The following is a 21065-nucleotide window of genomic DNA, read 5'->3' on the forward strand; positions in this document are numbered from 1 at the left end:
ATACTAATTATTTCCATGTTATGTCAGAAAACCGATAAATGGCTAATATTACATTTCTAATGAATAAAAGAAGACACTCAGACCTACAATGAAATGTTTTAAATGTGTCTTAAATTATTTTGTTTTTAAATGTTAACATTACAAATAGCCAACATAGAGAAAATTAGCATGAACAATTAAATATCCGATATCAACCGATATCCGGTATCGCAAATAAAGCCATTAGCGCTATTTTACTATACATTTATCCATTTTTGTTGGGTTATTCTGCACTAGGCAGTATAGTAATACAGTGCATGTTGCGCTGAACCCTCTGACCGTTTAAAATACTTCCAGCGTTTCACTTTTGCATGACTAAATGTAGACATGCATAGCGTAAGCACTGTGCTCCACACTAAAGAATCAGTTTCACATGTGTAATCTTAAACGTCTTCAGAGGCCAGAGCTCTTCCAGCTTCTAAACCATGAATGTAAAGTGTTGCTGAAATTGGATTAAGACTAGTAAGCAATGAAGGGGTATGGCTAGTTGTGTGTTTTCTTAAAACAGTGTCACTAAGACGTTAACGTAAGCAAAATGATATTTCTGTGTATAGCTTAGCCCCACTGGAATAACTGGTTTCTACTTAGTAGACAATATAAAGGATTATACATAGTAAATCACTCTTGCGCCCTTAGTCGTAAGCACTTTAAGAAAATCAACATCTGAGTGTAGCGTACTTGGTAAATGACTCGCATACTGGTAGTCTAAACAAACCTGGGCTCTGCTTTCCTGACATAAACAGCTGTCATACTTCTATCTAGATTGTTTCTTACAATAAACAGCATTCCACATTCAGCTTGACCACAGTTTACAAATTCAATTAGGCCAAAGAAATGTTGATGTATGGATCTCAGACACAAACATTTCTCCGTTTATTTTGTATCGACCATTGGATGTTTTTAGCGCTAATTAATTCTTAGAAATTTGCCGTAAGACACTGTTAATTAAAACGTGGAATTTTGGTTAAAAAAAATGTGTTTTTGTAGAATAAAAAATTTGATTTATAAGCCATACCTGGAGGAATCATCAGTTTAAGACAAATGAAATATGGCTTAACCTTTAGTTTACTGTTGATACATAAGAAGAAGAGACTTGAGATCTAAAGTCCTTGGGTCACTGGTTTCTTTAGATATGCACACATGTGAAATGTGAAGTGACAGAACTGTTCCAGAACCTTGGATGTTGCTTTAGGCTCAAGAGGAGTGTGATGATGAATCAGACATGACGTGTTGCTTTTCCTTTTAGAGAGAAAACCCATAATTATCTTCCATACTGTACCTAAAACCTACTGACTGAAATAAATGTTGCCAGTAGTTTTCTGTAAGGGGTAGGTTTGGGTGAAGTGTAAGGCAATAGAAAATCCAGTTTGTACAGTATAAAAACCATTACGCCTATGGAGAGTCCCCGTGAACCACAAATGCAAGTGTGTGTGTGTGTGTGACTGACTGACTGAAGTCACAGGCTCTGCCAAAGCCAAACCAAAATAGTGTAAAGCAGCTGCTGTAAGAGGAGTCAAATGTGAGAACTTTCAAAGCAACAGCGCCATGTGGCTTCATTTGATCACCTGTGTAAGTGTTATAGATGACAGGAAGGTCACTGATTGTTTGGACAGAGAGAAAGACGGGTGTTTGTGAGACTGTGAGAACTTGGATTTGAATGGATGCATGTGGGATTGGAAGTAGATAAACAAATTTGAATGCGAAAAATACACCTCTGTCACCCGGTTCCCATCTGAAGGGTCTTCAGAAATAATGGCATTTTAATTGCATCCTTTCAAACCTTGAACAATGGCTTTCTTTCATTACTATAAAAACACAAAACAAAGAAGAGAGATGGACTAGAGCAAAGAGTTATTTTTTCTCAGGGATGTTTATATAAAATAACAGAAACCTGAAAGGCCTGATGTGGGGAAGACGAAAGCTGGAGATACTTGCACTTTAAAGCGGGTTCACAGCGTCATATTTCACCTCTCCTAATATTTCCTCATAAAAGTCTTCACTCCACACTTAAGCTGAAAATAAACAGCTCTTGCATCGCTCCACCACACCAGCTCTTGTTTATTTCAGCCTTGCATGTGAGCGTTCATGACCTTCCCTGTCGTGTTTACCTTGCTAGTTACTTTTTATATATTTACAGTAAATTTTATTTATATATATATTTATATAATTGCATATTAAAATTGTTCATGCACCACATAAAAACACTATTACTGCTTCAAAATAAAATAGTCCTTTTTAAATAATAATAATAAAAAAAAAAAATTCAAGATTTTTTAATATCAAGACACTTTATCCTTGATATGTTCAAATCTGTTTACTTCAGAGATATATCTGAAATATGTATTTATGAATTAGAGTGATATATATATATATATATATAGATAGTTGATATGTCATTATATCATTAGGATAATTTTAGTCATTTGTAATTCTGTTCAATACTGATTACCCAACAGCCTGTTGTTATGACAGATCCGAATGAACTTGTCAATGGTTCTGCGCTAACTGCTGGCACGCTGCACATAACAAACATAGCAGCGCCCTCTGCTGAGCAAACGTTGAATTTTACAACGACACACCAACCAATTTAGGTCAAAGCCAGCATTACTATCAGAATAAAAGCATCTGCAATGTTTAATATTTTTATATAAGGCATGATTCTGTTGGTGAAACAATCTAACACATCAAAATTTATATGCAACTCAACAAATTTAGTGCACAATTAAGTAAAGAGTTGTTACTAATTGCTATCTCGTTGTATGTATATATGAAGAGTTCAGATGCAAAAGCCTCTAAATGCCATCTGAAATTTTCATCTAAAATTTGGATTTTTATCAGGCTCCTATATTTATTTTCAGTTATTTCACTTTAATAGTCTGGCAAACATTGCCATTAAAGTAAAATTACTCAACCTAAGCATAGGAGCTTGATAAAAATCCAAATTTTAGATGAAAATTTCAGATGGCATTATATATACAGTGTGTGTATATATATATATATATATTTTTTTTTTATTTGATTTTTTTAGCCATTTATATATATAAATAAATAAATGTATGCATTTAGCAGACACTTTTATCCTAACATTTTTTACCTAACAAGATAAGATATATGATTAACTGACCCAAACTGACATGATATATACCTATATACTATATATTTTGAAATTGCTTCTTTTTCTGTATTAATCTTTACCTCAACTAAACACAGTATAGCCTATTTATTAATCATAATACACTATAAAATATGTTACCAGTGCTTATTTTTAAGGATGAATCCAAACTTAAACTACAATTTAAAAACTACAAATTCTATGTTACACTAGAGATTCCTCATAAAATATGTGCATTAAGAAACTTTGCATAGTGTTAAGGTCGATATCTTCTAAGATATTCCTCTCACAACTTATACCAGTGGAGACAGACAACAACAACAAAACTATATGATCAAGTGATGTGAAAAGAGGTTTGTGTAACATAATTTTTCTGTAATTCTAAAGGGATTATTAATAAGTAATAAATGTTAATATATGTTTTAGTCAGGGTGTATTAAGCAGCAGATATCAACCCTTCTTAGCCATGGTTATGTTTAAATAAAACTAAAACCATCGTTATTTGAAATAAAATAAATGTTAGCAGAAATAAAATAAAATAATGTTTTTTTTTTTATTATTGTATTTAGTTTAACTTGGTAAAACTAAAACGGGAATAAAAATAAATAAAATGTACATAGACATATATTAAACCTTAGCCAAAAATGACAAAAACACAAAAAAATAAAAATTATGAAAGCTGAAAACATACATATAAAAACTAAATCAAACTATTAATAAAAACTATAAGAATCTTGGTTATACTATAGTAACGCTGGTCTTAGCAAAATCAAGTGGCACCAAATGAACTTCTGCAGAGCTGGATTCATGTCACCTCGATTTCTCCCACACAATATTCGAGATCAGCCTTGTCCAGATCCAGCCGCACTCTGTCTTGAACTCGGCAAAACAGACCAGATTGAGATCATTTAGCCACTTTGTGTCGTCTGCTGAGCAGATCTCTATGTCCTCATCTTCTGTGACTTTGTCAATTTGTTCTCTTTGTGAGGAATTCGATTCACTCCCTTCAGCAGCCTGTTCCCTGACAGTCCTGATTGAATCGGAGGGAAACTGGTTATCTCTCTGTTTTCTGTACAAGGGTTTCAGTGTCACTGTCAGGTGCAGCTCCTAAAACTGCAGGGCGTTTCAACTCCCACAATCCCTCTCTGCAGAAATCATCCATGCAGAAATCTTTTACTGTGAGGATGAAATCTGGTCTCGGAGCTGCCGCTGACCAATGCATTTAGCTGTACACAGATAAAAATATATCCTTAATATAAAAAAAAAATAACATAACGTAGTTAATACTGTTGCTTGTTACTCCAGGATTCTGTATAATAATAAGTATAAGTATAATATGTGTGTGCATGTAAAGCATAAATGATTCATTTTGATAATGAGAAGATCTGAACACGTCCAATATCTTGTAGTTTCCCCCTAATTTCTGCACCATATCACATCACTGCATCGAATTTCAACCTTTAAAGTCATTTTGTTCTATAAAAAATAAAAATCAGTGCAAGAAAGTTGAATATTGGCATGTTGCCTGTTAATTAAAGACTGTAGTAATGGACAATCCGTGATGTAAAGTACCAAATCAAATCAGGTCTGTGTCTCAAAACCAAGTGAGCTGTCTAGTAAGTTTTTCCGTGTTCTTGAATGACTAAAGATGATGTCTAGGTAGGCAGCTCATTATGTTTTATATAACACAGCCATTAGTAACAAACTGTTACAAGGTTGCCCGGAACCTTGTAACAGGTTAATAAATTGTTAGCACAGACAGTGGTAATTATATTGCCTACTACTGCTGGGGTTAAAATCCAGTTTAGACAGTAATTCCGACACAATGAAAACAGACTATCAAACAGAAACAAGTAGACCTAATGATCAATCAGTATAATGAGGACAGACGCATAGACAGTAAAAGAAATCAGACAGACGCGGAATCGGGGTCCTGTGCAGTTTTTCCGTTCAGGCATATTTACGGACCGCCTAATATCTGCGCGTCATTAAGCGCACAGCATAAGCGCATAACCCACATGGGACAGAATGATTATAAGCGGACCGTTCCTGCGATTCGGTAACGTTTCAGTTCCTCAGACTTTTTAAACTGGTGCTTCACCAAAAGGAAGTGTTAAAAGCGTTTTGTAAAAACGTAAATAATTAATAACAAAAGGTGCAGTGTCTATAATTTTGGTAATAATGTAGCCATTTATTTGTGTTTCCTCCTTGAGGAAAATATTTTTTTCTGGAGAAAAAAAAGCGAAAATGTATAAAAAAATAAATAAATAAATAAAAAAGATTATAAAGTTAATGTCCCTCAGACTGAACTCAACCCCATCACACTAACCATTCTACCTACGCCCATAATCATTTAGACTCCACCTTGAAATGACATTATTAAGGTCTCTTTAATAGTGGGGCAGAAAATGGTAAGCAAATTTTTTTAATGGAAAATTATTATCTTTCAACTTTTTCTTTTAGCCTACTTATTGTATTGCTGTCATGCATGGTCTATACAAACACACACACACACACACACACACACACACCGGGTTGAGTTATTTACTACATTTCTTAATAATTTTAATAATAAAATAGATCATAGTCATAGTTTCAGTAAATATACTTACCAAAATAATGACAACTCATATTTTAGTTTTAAATAGAATAGAAATAGAACAATATATCCAAAATTAAACTTTTTCTACACCGTCACACTGTCACATAAAAAAATGGAGAGGGGGGGGGGGGGGGCAATTAAGAATAAAAGCATCTCTTGCTGATAATCTGACATGTAAATGGTTCATGATATGAGAAACCAAATTTCCATTGATGATGTCTTTGTATGCTTAACACATTCGCAAGTTCCATAACTTAAAATGTCCCCATCGTCATCAAAAATAGCATTATGTAATAACCCTCAGAAAACGGCTCGCTTGGATCCGAGGTGTAGGGTGACGTCATGGGGGAGCAGGAGTTTGCATGACCTCCTCGAGCACAAGACAACTCCGCCTAAATTTCCATCCTCGCATCATTACGCCCACAGGTGTCCAGTAGACCTGCAGCCATTGGGTCTGACTGATGAAGTTGCTGTTTACAATAAGACTGTGATGCCACGCAGACGATGTGCCGCTCCTGGCTGTGGACAAACAACATGTTTGAATACGCTGCCGAAGGATCCAGACGTCAGGGAACAATGGATTCAGTTTATTTTTAGTGCATTTCACCGTTGACTCTTTTTAGAACAAATCACAGTATGATGCTGGCTTTGCCCAGAATACTTTTGCTCAAAGATCAGGCTGTTCTGAACCCAACAACGACGCCCCAAACTGCAAGTAACGTGGTTATTTAATGTAAAAACTATTTTTAAAACGGTAATGCATAAGCAATGATCTGCAAGAGCTGGCGCTCTCTGGCAGTGGCAGGTCGCAGCGCCACTTCCGGTGTCATCTGCCAAAGTTATTGGCAGCTGCTACTAAGTTAGTCGTTAACGGCAGCTGTCAGAGTCTTTCTCGCTGTTTTTGCGGTTTGTTCTCAGTGGTGCCTGGAGACATGATCGTTTGCCACGTTTCTCCTATAAACTACAGGATTTTTTTTTTTTAATAAAATATTTGATGATGCATATTATTTACCAGCAAGCAGATGTGAGCAGAATATGAACCAAAAAAGTTAAACGGCATAAGAATTTTCCCATAATTAACTTTTTTAAATCATCTCCAGGTAATACATAAAGTATATGTTAGGATTCTGGACTGTTCTGTGTCTAATTTTGCCCGTTTCTGTTCCTGTTTGTCCTTATTTAGTTGTGTTCCTGTCCTAGTTTATTTAATTAGTCATTCTGTACACCTGTGTTTCTCCAATTACGCCTTGCATTTAAGTTCGAGTCTGTGCTGTCTGTCTTTGTCCGAGATTGTTTGTCAACTCTGGTGTTACCTGGCTATTATCGTCCCTTGTGTATTTCCTTGGATGTTGGATTAAAAAGACTATTGTGTCCATTTATGCTTTGTCTCCTCGTTCATTCCCAGAGTGAGCATCAGAGCTGAGGCAATCGAATGCACCCTCAAGTGTTCACTCCTCCAGAGCTCTATCCTGTTCCGATGTTCAGCCTAGAGAGGGCTCCTGATCCGGAGTGTAGCCCCGACTGCATGGAGGCTAACAAATACCCGTCCTCCTGCCTCCACCTCTGTCATCTGGCAGCCCCTTTGCTTGCCCTCAGCCCACCATCTATGCGGTGTGAGCTCCGTGGGACTGCCATCGTCCAGCTTCGCCGTGGCTGGAGTCTCCCTGGACTCTGCCTCAGCCCGTTGACTCTTTGGCTCCTAGCTCCCTCCTCTCTGCCGTGGCCCAGCAGTACACAAGTTCGGCAGGCTCCCCTATTCCTCTGGCCCTCCTTGGTCTCGCATCGACCATCCTGCGTCCCAGGACTCCACTCCTCTGACTTTGGCTCGTCTCTCCGCCAGGATCCTTCATCAGATTCCTCCTCGGTCCTTGGTCGCTCCGTCTCCACCGTGGCCTCCCGGATCCACATTTTCGTGTCAGTCACCAGTGCCATCAGTTTCGCCTAGAGTCTCCAGATCCTCCCCGTCACCCTGGCTCATCAGTTCTCCATCTGCGCCTCGGGCACCTGCTTCGCTGTTGGTCGGCACCCTGGAGTCGTCGGCCATTCCTCCTCCATGGTTCCTCCCTCGGTCGGCTTGTAAGGGGGAAGTCGTGGCCTAATGGTTAGAGGGTTGGACTCCCAATCGAAGGGTTGTGAGTTCTAGTCTCGGGCCGGACGGAATTGTGGGTGGGGGTAGTGCATGAACAGCTCTCTCTCCACCTTCAATACCACGACTTAGGTGCCCTTGAGCAAGGCATCAAACCCCCAACTGCTCCCCGGGTGTGTGCTCACAGTGTGTGTGTGTGTGTGTGTTCACTGCTCTGTGTGTGTGCATTTCGGATGGGTTGAATGCAGAGCACAAATTCTGAGTATGGGTCACCATACTTGGCTGAATGTCACTTCACTTTCACTGTATGCTGACATTATGACTGTGGCCTGGGTCCTGATGGGCTCTTCCTGCTCCAAGCCCCTCCTGTCTCCTCCCTGGCTCCTCCCTCCACTGTCTCCTCCCTGGACTCTGTCTGCCGGCACCCTACTGGGTGTCCATCCTCCCCCGGAGCCGCCTCCATAGTTCCCACCCATTTCCCCTTCCTAGGTTGTTCTGGACCGTTCTGTGTGGTGTTTTGCCTCTGTTCCTGTTTGTCCTATATAGATATAGTTAATTAGTCATTCTGTACACCAGTGTTCCTCAAATTATCCCTTGCATTTAAGTTTGAGTCTGTGGGATGCCATGGAAGTGGCAGGATTTGCACTTGGTCTCTCTCTGATGTTAGCTAAAAGTGGGTGGTTACACTGACCTCTTAAAGGGAAAACACATGAAAACTGACTGTTTAAGTCAAAGGATGAGAAACAGGGTGAAAAAAAGGTCATAATCACTAAATTTTGAATGTTTTTCATCCAAAAACTTTAGTATTATTATAATTACACCTCAGTGAACGTAATAATAAAAAAAAGAGCGAGAGAAACATCATGTTACGGGTTTGAGAATAAAGTCTAAATCTGGACAAAAATTATAATAAAAGGACTTTAACCTGTTAAATGTCACCCCGTGCCATATACGGGACGCCTACATTGACTTTACTATATTACAATCAAATCTAATCTAATCTTGACAAACTATATATCGTTGGAAAGGTCTAAGACTCCCAAATATATATTTTACCAATATTTTTTGTTAAAAATTATGTAGGAAAAGTAACGGATTAATTTATGACAAGAGTGCACCCTCAGAAGTCTACATTACAAAAGGAGCTTTGACCTTTGTTTAAAAAAAAGACTTCCTCGTTGCCTTTTTCTCTATCACATTTTAGAAGTCATCAGAAGCTATATATCACTTGAAAACACAAAATCTCAAAATTCATCCTTCAAAACCCATTTTAAAATCAGACATTGCATTACCATGTAAATGGCACATCAAAATCATGTTACAAAATGTTTTCAGTCATGAATTATAAAAATTTATGTTTGTATCATGCACATTCATGTCTATCTTCAAAAACGTGAGTGACAGTTAACAGGTTAAATGACTGAAAAATATGATTTAGAAAATTAATTTGTAGTTGAAAAAATAAAATCCAAGTTGAAATGTTTTACTTACAGACAAATATTATATTTCTATCAAGATTATGGAACTATATTTTAAAATATGATGAGTGACATGACATTCAGCCAAGTATGGTGACCCATACTCAGAATTCGTGGTCTGCATTTAACCCATCCAAAGCAGAGCAGTGGGCAGCCATTTATGCTGCGGCACCCGGGGAGCAGTTGGGGGTTCAATGCCTTGCTCAAGGGCACTTCAGTCATGGTATTACCAGCCTGAGATTTGAACCCACAACCCTAGGGTTAGGAGTCAAACTCTCTAACCACTAGGCCACTACTTCCCCAAATAATAATGCTACTTTAGCCATTTTTGTTTTGTAATATTTACACAGCAATATAAAATAAAAATTAACATGTTCAACAGCACTATGTTCATCGGTTACCAACTGCCAAAAATATACATATGGTTTAATTGCATACATAATACATATGGAAGCATAGATAGATAGATAGATAGATAGATAAAACATTACACATTACAGAACATTAAGAAATTACTTTTTAAAATTTAATTATACAGAGTATATTTTCAAGTCATAGCATAATAGTCATACACTAAAAGGATTTATTTCTGTATTAATGTGGCTAAATATCAAAGTTTTTTAATTTTCATTGCTGGTCAGTTTGATCAGCATTGCATTATAATTTTAATTGAATAGCTTAGAATGATTTAATTTGGCTGTTAGGTGTCATAAAAATTAACATAATATTGTTCAAACATTGTTCCAACATGCATTTATGTGTGTTGAATCGTTTTATAAACTGTAAGTGGAAGAGGAGCGTTCTTGGAGAGAGTGAGCAGTCAGCTTTTGGGGGGGAGCTGTCGTGTGTTTACTAGAGGAGAGCAATGCTAGAGTGAGCGAGAGAGAGAGAGAGAGAGAGAGAGAGAGGGAGGGAGGACGGACGGACGAAGGGAGGGAGTGAGTGAGTGAAAACTTTTCAGTTTTAAAGAGCGAGAGGACGCGTGCGCTGGAGTCCCAACCATGCAGGTAAAAGCCTTAGCTAATTGCTTCAGTGTTGATTAAACGGTGTTGACGCCGATTTGATCAAGAAGTTGCGATCGAGGGGGTGATGCGAATCTCATCGCGTCCGGGCGCGACAAATAATTTGATGCATGTCATTTCTCTGCGAAAATGTAGTTGCAATTCGAGTGTTAAAATCCCTAACTTTTCTGCCTCGGTCTCATTTTCGCCCCGCCACCCCCTTTCGCTGCTCGTTGTGTTGCACGTCGCTCTTTTCGAGCAGCAATGCGCTTCATCCATCGTTAATTACTGCGTTCTGCAATAATTTAAGCACTTATAACGTTCAATAACTACATTATACACTGAATGGCGAACTTAGACCGCCAAGTGCAAGATATTGGGTTAGATAAATGGTGAAGGGGGGAAGGCAAACGGGTTGTTTTTTAACACATCTGTACGAAGCAGCCCAAATTCATTAATTAAATAGCTTAGTCGATGTAGGCCGCAATTTCCGCTGTGGAGCGGTCGGCGGGCGGGGGATGTCTCAATGCCCGACCAACAGGCCACAATCAGGGGGGCGAGGAACTAATCAAGCCCGAGGTTTTACATCTGATAGACGAAAGCCTATTTACACAATTCAATTAGTGCATTAAAGCGGTCTAGTGCTGCAGCATCTCGAGCGTTGCGATTGTTTTTGCTTTTAAATGATTTTCGCAGTTCTAATTCTGCGTCTTTGAGAAGTTTGTGGGCGATTTGAGGCTTGATACGCGATACATAATTAGTTCACTAATTTGTTGAGTGTGTTGTTAGCTGTGTTAGCCATGTGAAGTGCCACGAATGTTTATGAGAAAACGGTTTCTTTTGTTTTAATATCACCCTTCAAATAAGAAATCACTAAAATCAGTCGCTTTGCAGCGATTAAAGTTGGGAAAAGGGGTAATTAGGGCAGCAGACAACAGTGCGATGCACTTTAATGGGGTATTTGTTATGATTCCACTGGAGTGAGTGTGTGTGTGTGTGTGTGTTAGCGAGGCAGGCTAAAGCTCTCCGTTTCCAATTGATTCAACAGCACACGGGTCTTGCTAATTAGGCTGTTGGTTAATTAACGAAATCATCAAGAGTTATGGCGGCCATATGAGCTCGCTGTCGAACGGTGGTGTCCCGCGGCGTATGGGTTCGTCAGTTTTTGACTTTTAGGATAAGTTAATAGTACTCGTGTTGAGGATTCAGGGCATGTTTTCATTCTAGCAGGGAAGCTAATTGGCGTGGCATTGTAGCACTGTTGGCATGTGATGTCTGTGACAGTGGCATATAAAAACGGAGCTGCAAACTGTAATTTAAAAGATTTTGCATGCGTATACTGAACGAAGTCGTTTAGATGTCAATGAAAATGTTTATATATCTGTTCTGGACGTGTGTTATTTATTTGGGTTATTGTTTTAAAGAGACATTACTGTCATTAACATCCCAGGGGATTTGTATCCATTATCTGATATTTGAAGGCCACGTCACTTTATTCAAAAGGGGCAACATGTTGACAAATCCACACCATGATTTCACTCGCATCAGCATGTTATAAGACCAGTCAAGGTCAACATTTAGGCCTCTTCTGACGTTAAATAGCCTAGTTATTGCAGAACAGACAAATGCCTGCATATTTTGGGGTGTTATCAGATCTGATTAACATGGGATGCCTTCTATAAAGCAATATACATTCAAATGCATGAATTATAAACAAGGTATTGGTGGTGTGGATTTATGTTGTGGCTAGCAAAAAGAACATAACTGCATCTGTGAATCAGATTTGATGTCTTGCGTAAATACTGTTATAAGTGCGTAGCACAAACTGTATGGCCTATATAAATGACAATAAGTCACAATGTCAGACATTATTGTGAAGGGACTCAGATGAAAGGGGTAGTTTGGCCTAATGTTATCATGTAAAGGTTTTTTATTATTATTATTTTTTTAGTTATGATTTGTAAGTGTCAGCTTTCATCAAAGCCAATTAATCTAACTGAGACAGTTATTGCACTTTTTACAGTATAAGTTTTGATTTAACCTTATTTGATCTGAACAACTATTTTAAGGGTGATTGTACATTAGACACATGCTCTCATGTCGTTCCAACTTGTGACTTTCTTCTGTGAAAAATAAAGAAGATAAATATGGCTTAGTGGGGTCCAATTTTGTTTGTTTGTCAAAATATATTATTTGGTATTCTGCAAAGATAGTCATACAGGTTAGGAATGACAAGAGGGTGAGCAAATGATAAACTTATTAAATAGGTTATAATAAGGTGAACTAGGCTATTAAGATTATAGCTTAGTAGAGTGGTGCATTCATTTAATGTATTTACTTTCAGTTCACTGACATGTTAAAAAAAATGACCAATTTCAATACACAGTATGTAGCATGATCAAACAAAAATACTATTAAATAATTGAACATTTGTTTCTTGTGAATTCTGAAAATGAATGGGTAATTAAACATTTGTCCAGATATGATAAAGTACTATTACATATAATAATACCATTTTGGTTTATTATTTTTCAGGAGGAGCCAGGAGAAACTCTGGAAGGTGCCAGTAACCTGGGGTCAATGTGGTTATGCCCTCTGTGTCAGGAAAGTCAACCAGACCGTGAGAATCTCTCCCACCACCTCACTGACAAACACAGTGTCCTCCCTGCTTGCCTGGAGAAGTTACTGGATATTGTGAGTATATTTACAAAGAGCACTTAAAAAGATAGTTTAGTAATATTGTAATGTAAGTTTTCATGCTGCAAGCTCTGTGGATATTTTCAAAAGTGATGACATGGTTGTATGTTGTCAGGGAAACTATAACTGTTACACAAGTGTTTTTGTAAGTAAATAATTGGTTTCCTCTTTTCATAAGGCTGCTCCTAAGCACCCTTCCATTGCTGAAGATGAAGAATCCAAAGTGCAAATTGATGCAGGTGAGTTTGGAGGATCTGTAAAGTTATTCTCAAGTGTTTGTGTTTGTGCCACATTGGTTCAACACTATCCCAGCACTGAGATCCTGGGTTCCAGTGTTATTGATACCAGGCTTAGGTTATGCACCACTGGACACACAATTGGCTGTGTTGGTGACCACCTCACTTCAGTAGTTTCCATGGCAATGAAGCACCTGTAGGTTGTAGCCTACTGAGTATTCAGTTTTAGTGCTGACTCCTGGACATGATGATTGAAAAGGAGAAAAAAATGCTCATTTAAAAGTTTCTGGTTTTAAATCATGAAAACCTCATGTCCAAAATGTTTGATGTTGGATGGGGCTTTCAAGCTTTATAAGGTCAGGGATGGACCAGCGACCCCTGTTATGTAATGTATAACCTGAGTGTTGCATTTTAAGCATCCTCTATAATGCGTACAGTTTCATAGTAATTTATCTATGTTGTGATATTGCAAAGGCAATAATCCCTTTTGATTTATGGATTCATATATATTATAATCTATTTTTTTAGTATGTATTTGTTAACTTTAGCTTTGATTAAATGTACCCTAATATATTTAGCATTTTTGATATTTAACTTTTTTTTTTTTTTTTTCAACAAAACTCAGATAAAAAGATTAGTGGAACATTTGTGAAATTGCTGATCAGGAGAAGTGCATTACTCAGGTCCAAGACCTGTTTTATATATTCTGCATATAATTAGCCAATTGTTAAGTGTTACGAAACATATTTTGGACTTTTTTTTAAAGGCTTACTAATATTGAATTTTCATTTAATTCATCAGATGACACATCTCAGCTGAAACATTTAGAGAACACAAAATCCCTCTCAATGGCTTCCCAAAATGAGAGTGAATCTACAGATACAGGTGGCAAGGGTGGTTCTTCTCAGGAAAAAGAGCTGGACGAAGAGATGGAGGGAGGGAGAAATGAAGAAAGTGAAGCGGGGGTCCTGGAGTCAGATCAGGACAGTGCGGACCAATCTATAAAAACATCAGAGGCTTCTGTCAGCAATGGCAGATCTGTCTGTAAAAACAATGTTGCCTCTGAAGGTGATAACCGTCCGTTCAAGTGTAATGCGTGTTTGGAGTCATTTCCCACTAGAACGGCTTTGAGTGTTCATTATAATTCAACCACCCATATTCAGAGAATGAGAACGGGGTCACTAAAAGAGAGTGACTCAACCCCTTTCCTGTCTCGACCTTTCGTCTCCAACAAACCATATCAGTGTGCCGTCTGTCGTGTCTCCTACAATCATGCCATCACCCTAGAAAGTCATTTAAAATCTGTGTTGCACCAGAGTCGCAGCAGGAGTGCTGGGAATGCCACTCCTAGTTCCACAGCAAATACAGGAACTGGATCCATGGTTACAAACTTGGCTGCGACCACTGTAGGAAGCACCACACAGTTAGTTAATACCACCACCAGCAATTGTGTCACCCAAGCAAACCTGACTGCATCTGCAGTAACGACCAAAGACGGAGAGCAGGTGCAGCCTCAGCTAGCTCCTTCATTACTTTCTTCTCCGGTGGCTTCTGCACAAGCCATGTCTGCTATTCTCACTCTCCTGACTTCCAGCTCAAATTCTCTCCCACACTCCATTCTTCCTTCTCTCTACACAACCGGGACATCTGCAACATCAGGAACAGCTACCCCGCAGCTTATACCCCAGCATCAAATGCTCATGCCCCTGGTTTTGAATGGAGTCCAAACCCAAATCCAGGGCCAGAATCCAGAGTCTCCAAACCAGCTTTTGCAGCAGGCAGTGCCAGTTCTTGGTCTCAGTTCTGCACAACAGGCTCTCTTGGCCCAAAGACTCAGTGGCTTGCAAAGTCAGTGGGCTGCATTTGGCCTGCCAACCACTACTCAAATGAGCTTAGAGGAGACCATCAAGACACCGGACAAAGGTGTAGATATGAGAGTATGCAATGAGATGAAAGTTGAGCCTTTCGATCAGCAAATGTCAGTAAAATCTGAAGAGGACTGGGAAATCAATGGGGTAAAAAAAGAGATATGTATTAAGGGTGAGAATACACAGGAGCAATGTGAGAAAATTGTAGGTGATGGTACAACATCTGATGAAAAAGATCAAGAAGAAAGTGAAATGGAAGTCGAGGGGACTGGGGAAACGATGTGTGAGGAGGAAGATGGAAACTCCAAAGTAACTAAATCCTCAGCAGCCCCAGTCATTCAGGGTGATAGTCCGTTGTCATGTGTTTTGGATCTCGGCCATACACATACCGTTAACAGCTCTGCTGCTGCTACATGTACCTTTCGTAACACTAATTTTGCCTTAAGATCTTCAGGTCATAGAAGTGCAAAAGATCAACCCCTCTTGTCTTCTGGTCGACCTGTACTCACTGAGTTCCAGTCTCAGGTTCTGTGGGCCTTTTTAGAGTCACGAGATGATGCTGAAGCATCTAGTCCTCAGCGGGAGGACTGCGAAGCCCTTGGCAGGGAGGTAGGGCTAAGTGGAGAAGAGGTACGCAAGTGGTTCTTAGGTGCTTGGCAATCCAAATCTAGAGAGAGATTAGGCAGTTTCCATGATGAAAGAGACAGAAGTATGGAGGAAGAAGAAGGAAATTTAATGATAGATGAGGGTGAAGATGGATACAGTCCACCAGCAACAGGTCATGCCATTGACCTATCCAGTAGTGCAGAAAGACACAGAATTGGTAAGGGAAGCCCAAGAGAATTGCTGTTGACCTCTGACTCTGAAAATGAAGAGTTCTACACATCTGTTATCGTTACTGATGAAGAAAGCCAAAGCAGCTCTATGAGGGAGGAGTCCGGTAGCCCAATCAAGCAGTCTTCAGTGGTTGAGCCAACAGCTGAAAGGCCGGGTGGTGGTGGAAAGGTTCTTCGCTCTACCACAGTCTTCCTCTCGGATGCAGAGGATGAATATGATGATGAACCAAGTATAAAGAGGAAAAAAAGAAAGAGTGAGATTGATAGGGAAGAGGTGGAGATCAAGCGGGAGAAGCAAGATGTAGATCTTGATCTTCAGCTGGAGGCACAAGCAGACCCTCCTACTCCTCTTTCAGTTGCAGTTGATCATCAGGGTGTTCCAGCTGGAATCTTGCAGTCACTGCCCCTTTCCCTGTCTCTGACTCAACTTTCCACCCAATTATACAGTCCATATTTACTCTCGCTTCCTTCATCAGTTATTGGGGTTGGTGTTTCTGAAGGTGATCAGGGTAAAATAGCCTTTTCAAACACTCAAGCAGTTACTCGAAGCCTTGCAGCGCTTTCGGACCCCCTTAATTCACACTCAGCCACCTCTCTTACACACTCCTTTTTATCAAATGGTAATAATTGTGAGTCTGCTTTGGATCTAAGCATGGGGAAAAACCACAGCTCTACATTTTCAACATCATCATCTGGCTCCACAGCTAACAAGCCCTCTATACAGAAAAGTAATTTGCTTGATGGTCTGGGATTGAGACCAGCGACTGTTGGTGTTCCTACAGATGGAAGTCTTATTGTTGTTCAGGTGAAGCCAGATTCTGCCATTGCTATCCCATCTTCCAAAAACAGTACTTTAACTAATCGCAATAATTTGGCTAAGACTAGCACTGTGTACATGAGGGCAGCAGAAAAACTTAGCTCATCGCTCATGGAAAGGGAAAAAGAAAAGGAACGAGAAAAAGAACGGGAGCACAAGAGGCCAAAAGTCAGACGGTTCAGGGACATGAGACGATCTAGGACCATCATCCATGCTGACCAGCTTGATATTCTCTATGGATGTTATTTCAAAGATCCAAACCCAGGAAAGCATGAATTTGAACAAATATCTGAGTGGGTGAACCTTCCAAAGAAAGTGGTTCAGATCTGGTTCCAGAATATGAGGGCTAGAGAGCGAAAGGGAGAGGTCCGTTTTATCAGTGATGGCACTTTGGCAGCTGTTGGGAAACCACTCATTAAGTTCACCTGGCCACTCTCAAAGCCCATATTCTCAACCCCACCTAAAACTAACCCAAGTCCCTCTACCGGCTGGGCCTCTGCAAATCCCCAAACTGGAAATGTTCTTCCAAAGACGGATAAGGTGAAAGAGGTCAAGGAGCCCCTGAAAACTCCCACTCAAGGTCCAAGTAGACCAAATCAGACGCCCTCTTTCACCGTTGTGTCCACCAGTCCTTCATTAGTTCACAAGACCAAAGCAGAAGTAACTCCCATTACAATGGTCAAAATCGCTCCTAAAACAGTGGCCACACCAGTTGCAGTCCCTCTGCTTGTCAGTGGGATTACTACATCTCGATCTGTTCCGAAAAAGAAGGTTGAAGAGGCACAAGCCGAGTCGGACCATACTGATGAAGAGGACGGTGATTACCAAGGAGGGGTCGAGTCTGGGACCACCAGCCATATGGTGCAAAAATTGTCCACTACACCAATTAACAAGACTTCTGCCTTAGCATCTCCGAAACACAATGGGCTCAAATATTGGTCTCAGAAAAGTCCATTTAAGATCAACACCCTGTCAAGAGAACAGTTAGGCCTGAGCTCACAGCGACCTACGCCCACTACCACCACCACCCCTACCACGCCATCCCCTGTGACAGTTACAGTATCATCTGGTCATAGCCAAAAAGAAACAAGTTACATGCAGCAGAACTCCACCCCAAGACGGCCTCGAACTCATCTGAACTGTCTTCAGCTGTCCATCCTGCAGTCGTGCTATGAGACGTGTGCTCATCCTAATGCACTGGAGTGTGAGGCGGTGGGGACAGAGCTTGGGCTTCCACTTAAGGTTGTGCAAATCTGGTTCCAAAATACACGTGCCAAGGAGAAACGCTGGAGGCTTCAGCAAGAGAAAATGGTGAGGACATTTTATTTAATACTGCAAAACAGCTTTTTTAATTCCAAATTGTAGTATTTTGCTATGATGTCATTGGCCTTAGTGGTCTTCAGAGGTCTTCTAATGTCATAGCAAAACAAGATATGTGCCAGATGCAGTAGCAAGATAAGATAAAGTGGCGCTAATAAAGAGTCATCTTTAATTAAAATTCTATTACTCCATTTGACATGGTGGAAAATGATTGAGACCAAGAGTTTATTTATTTATTTATTTTTATTTTTTTTACATGAATTAAGTAAAAAAAGATGGTAAGAATAGAAGTTCATCAGGTAAATAAATGACCAAATTTTGATTTCCCTGGGGAACCTTTAAGACAGCATTCTTTTTAGTTTTATTGATATTGCTTAACATTTTTTTTTACTTTTTAATTGAATGAAATGACACTAACATGGTCTTTTTTTTTTTTTACATCTTCACACAGTCTCCTAATCCCAGTGACTCTTCTAAAAAGGTAGAGTTCAGCTCGGGTAGCTACCTACAATATAATGCTCTCCGAGCCAACCGTCCCATCCTGCCCAAACCTGTACAACTGACATTTGTGGAACCAACTCCATCATATATCATCGGCCAGACAACAAACCGCGAGACTATGAGAGGCAAGTGTGAGGCCTGCGGGGTTGAATTCGAATCCAGGGCTGCAGCACGTGACCATGTCTTCTCAGCTCGACATCTTGCCACACTGAGAACCACTAACTTTGGTCAGCAAGCATCATTGGTCAGCAATGGATCTGGTACGGGGTCTACTGGCATTGCCAGCCAGTCTTCTACCCCATCACCAGCTAGCAGCTCCAGCTAAACAATGAATTGGAGCTGGTTTTGTCTGCAGACCCACTAGACTTGTTTGGCTTTCAATAGACAGATGGGTGCTGGTCTTTTAAGCTAATGTTCTTTTGAGGTTCTAAAATTGGAGCAGGCCCAGTTGACTCTGGCCATCTTCGCTCTCTCTCCTTGGATATCAGTGAGACATTATTAACATTATTATATAGAGTCTTTGCTTACAGGACTCTTTTTAATGACATATTGCCACAGCATCATTTTACTATTAATAATCTACTGAAATGGTAATCATGGACATGCTAATGCTAATGTGATTATGGTCCATCTTTCACAATTTCATCTCGTTTTAAACTCCTATTATGTTGGGTAATATTCTGCTCACATTTACACAAAACACTTTGTTTGCTTGGGAGACTCTATGGTAATGAAGCACCCAAAAACTCAACCAAAGTGCTCTGGGTTGTCAATTATGTTTGTGGTACTGCTTTTGCTTGAGCCAGGGTGGTGTTTAGCCTGTTTTAAAACCTATATAGAAGAGTCGTTTCTAAGCTGATTTATCTCAAATCGTCTTGTTAAGTTTTCCTTTTGGCTCAGTTGAAAGAAACTTCTTGACTATGCTAACAGTAGATGGTAATGAAATGACAAATAAGACCGAGAATATGTGTTGTCTAGAATTTGGGAGATTGTTCTGAACCCAGATGCAATGAAATGAGGACGTTGTTACAATACGATAGCTATTTTTGAGCAACCATCTTGACAATCCTGTAGTCATCAGCAGAACTGTCATTGAAAGTTGTCAGATGGTCTTCATATAGCACTTTGACCCTTTTAAAATCTCAAACATGTTTTTTTTTTTTTTTTTTTAAGGTTTTCGTGTTCCGCAAAATAAACATAATTTTGTTGTATGGTGAAATCTTAGTGTATGTCAAACTATTATGAAGTATTAATCAGTTTTTAATGTTTTTTTTTTTCAAAGGGTTTGCATTGCACATAGTTAAACACAGACAAAAAATAAAATTAAAATAAAAATGGATCAGCCGCTGTGCACGAAGCCAAAGTCAAGTCTGTACTTACACAATTTTATATGGATTTGTGGAACATTGAAATTATATACCTTATACCCTCTGATAAACCATTTCATTTGGTTTGAATTTTTAGGGAGTAACCCCAGCTTGTCAATGTAAATCAAACCTAAAAGTCTTTTATTTTTGGTAAAAGCAAAAGCATTTTAAAATTATGGGAGAGAGTTGTCATCTTTTTTTTTCTTGTTCTTTCATTAAGCAATTTGTGTTGTAGAATCAAGTATTTTTTTTTTCTAAAACTTACCAGGAGAGAAGACCGGGTGCTTTAGTGGACCTGAAAACTACTCATCAGGGCAGTAGGAGGTGTGATTTGAAGGACATGAAATACTAAAGACAATTTTCCTTTTTGGTTTATTTTGTATATTATTATTGATACTATTAATACTTTAACAAAATGCAAAACTAAAAAAGATTTTTTTAATGAACTATATTAAGAAAATGATATTCCAAAGTTATTCTTCTTGCTTTGTCTCATTAAAGAAACCAAAAAGCAATCGTGATTGGAAGAGTTCGGAATGCAAACCGCAAATGGAGCTCCCATGCCTTGACACTTTTAACTAGTCCAGGGTTTAAACATGAGCTACAGATAAATGCATTTCAGACAACTCGGCTTGGAACACTTGAAGCTCATTGAAAAGTTTTGTTTTCACTATATCCCAGCAAACACAAGTTAGTGTCAAGTTGTAGCTCTTATGAAAAGAACATGGACTGGTTTGTAGTGCAGTGCTACAGGACGTGGGATCACGCGGGGTTGCACTGTTCAGAGTATATCGGGAGAATATGGAGAAATGCTTTTATATTATCTTTTCACTTTTTTCATTGACACTTGATTATCACTTGTTATAACTGTACTACTTACTACTTTTCAGTACTGTCATCACTTTTGATTGTTATTGATTCTTAACGGTTTTAATGGCATCTCAGACTTTGGGGTGTGACTGATATGAATATTGAACGATAATGGTGGCAGTCTTATGAAAAATTTGAATATTGATTAAGCTTGTTTTCCCCTCACTTGTACCTTCATTTTGTGTTGGTTCTCCTTTTTTCTTATGCAGAAAACAAATAAATTGAAGTTCATGTA

The 21065-nt window shown here is 39.1% G+C and overlaps 1 protein-coding gene across 1 annotated transcript; it reads left to right on the forward strand.

Annotated features, from left to right (window-relative positions):
• The first annotated feature begins 10119 nt into the window (after positions 1-10119).
• LOC127946264 (zinc finger homeobox protein 4) lies at positions 10120-21065 on the forward strand. Its single transcript, XM_052542727.1, has 5 exons — positions 10120-10324; positions 12854-13012; positions 13194-13254; positions 14053-18083; positions 18544-21065. Exons 1-5 carry the CDS (start codon positions 10319-10321, stop codon positions 18916-18918), a joined length of 4632 nt encoding a protein of 1543 aa, XP_052398687.1. The 5' UTR covers positions 10120-10318; the 3' UTR covers positions 18919-21065.

This window comes from Carassius gibelio, chromosome A24, assembly GCF_023724105.1.
Source record: "Carassius gibelio isolate Cgi1373 ecotype wild population from Czech Republic chromosome A24, carGib1.2-hapl.c, whole genome shotgun sequence".
Classification (NCBI taxonomy): domain Eukaryota; kingdom Metazoa; phylum Chordata; class Actinopteri; order Cypriniformes; family Cyprinidae; genus Carassius; species Carassius gibelio.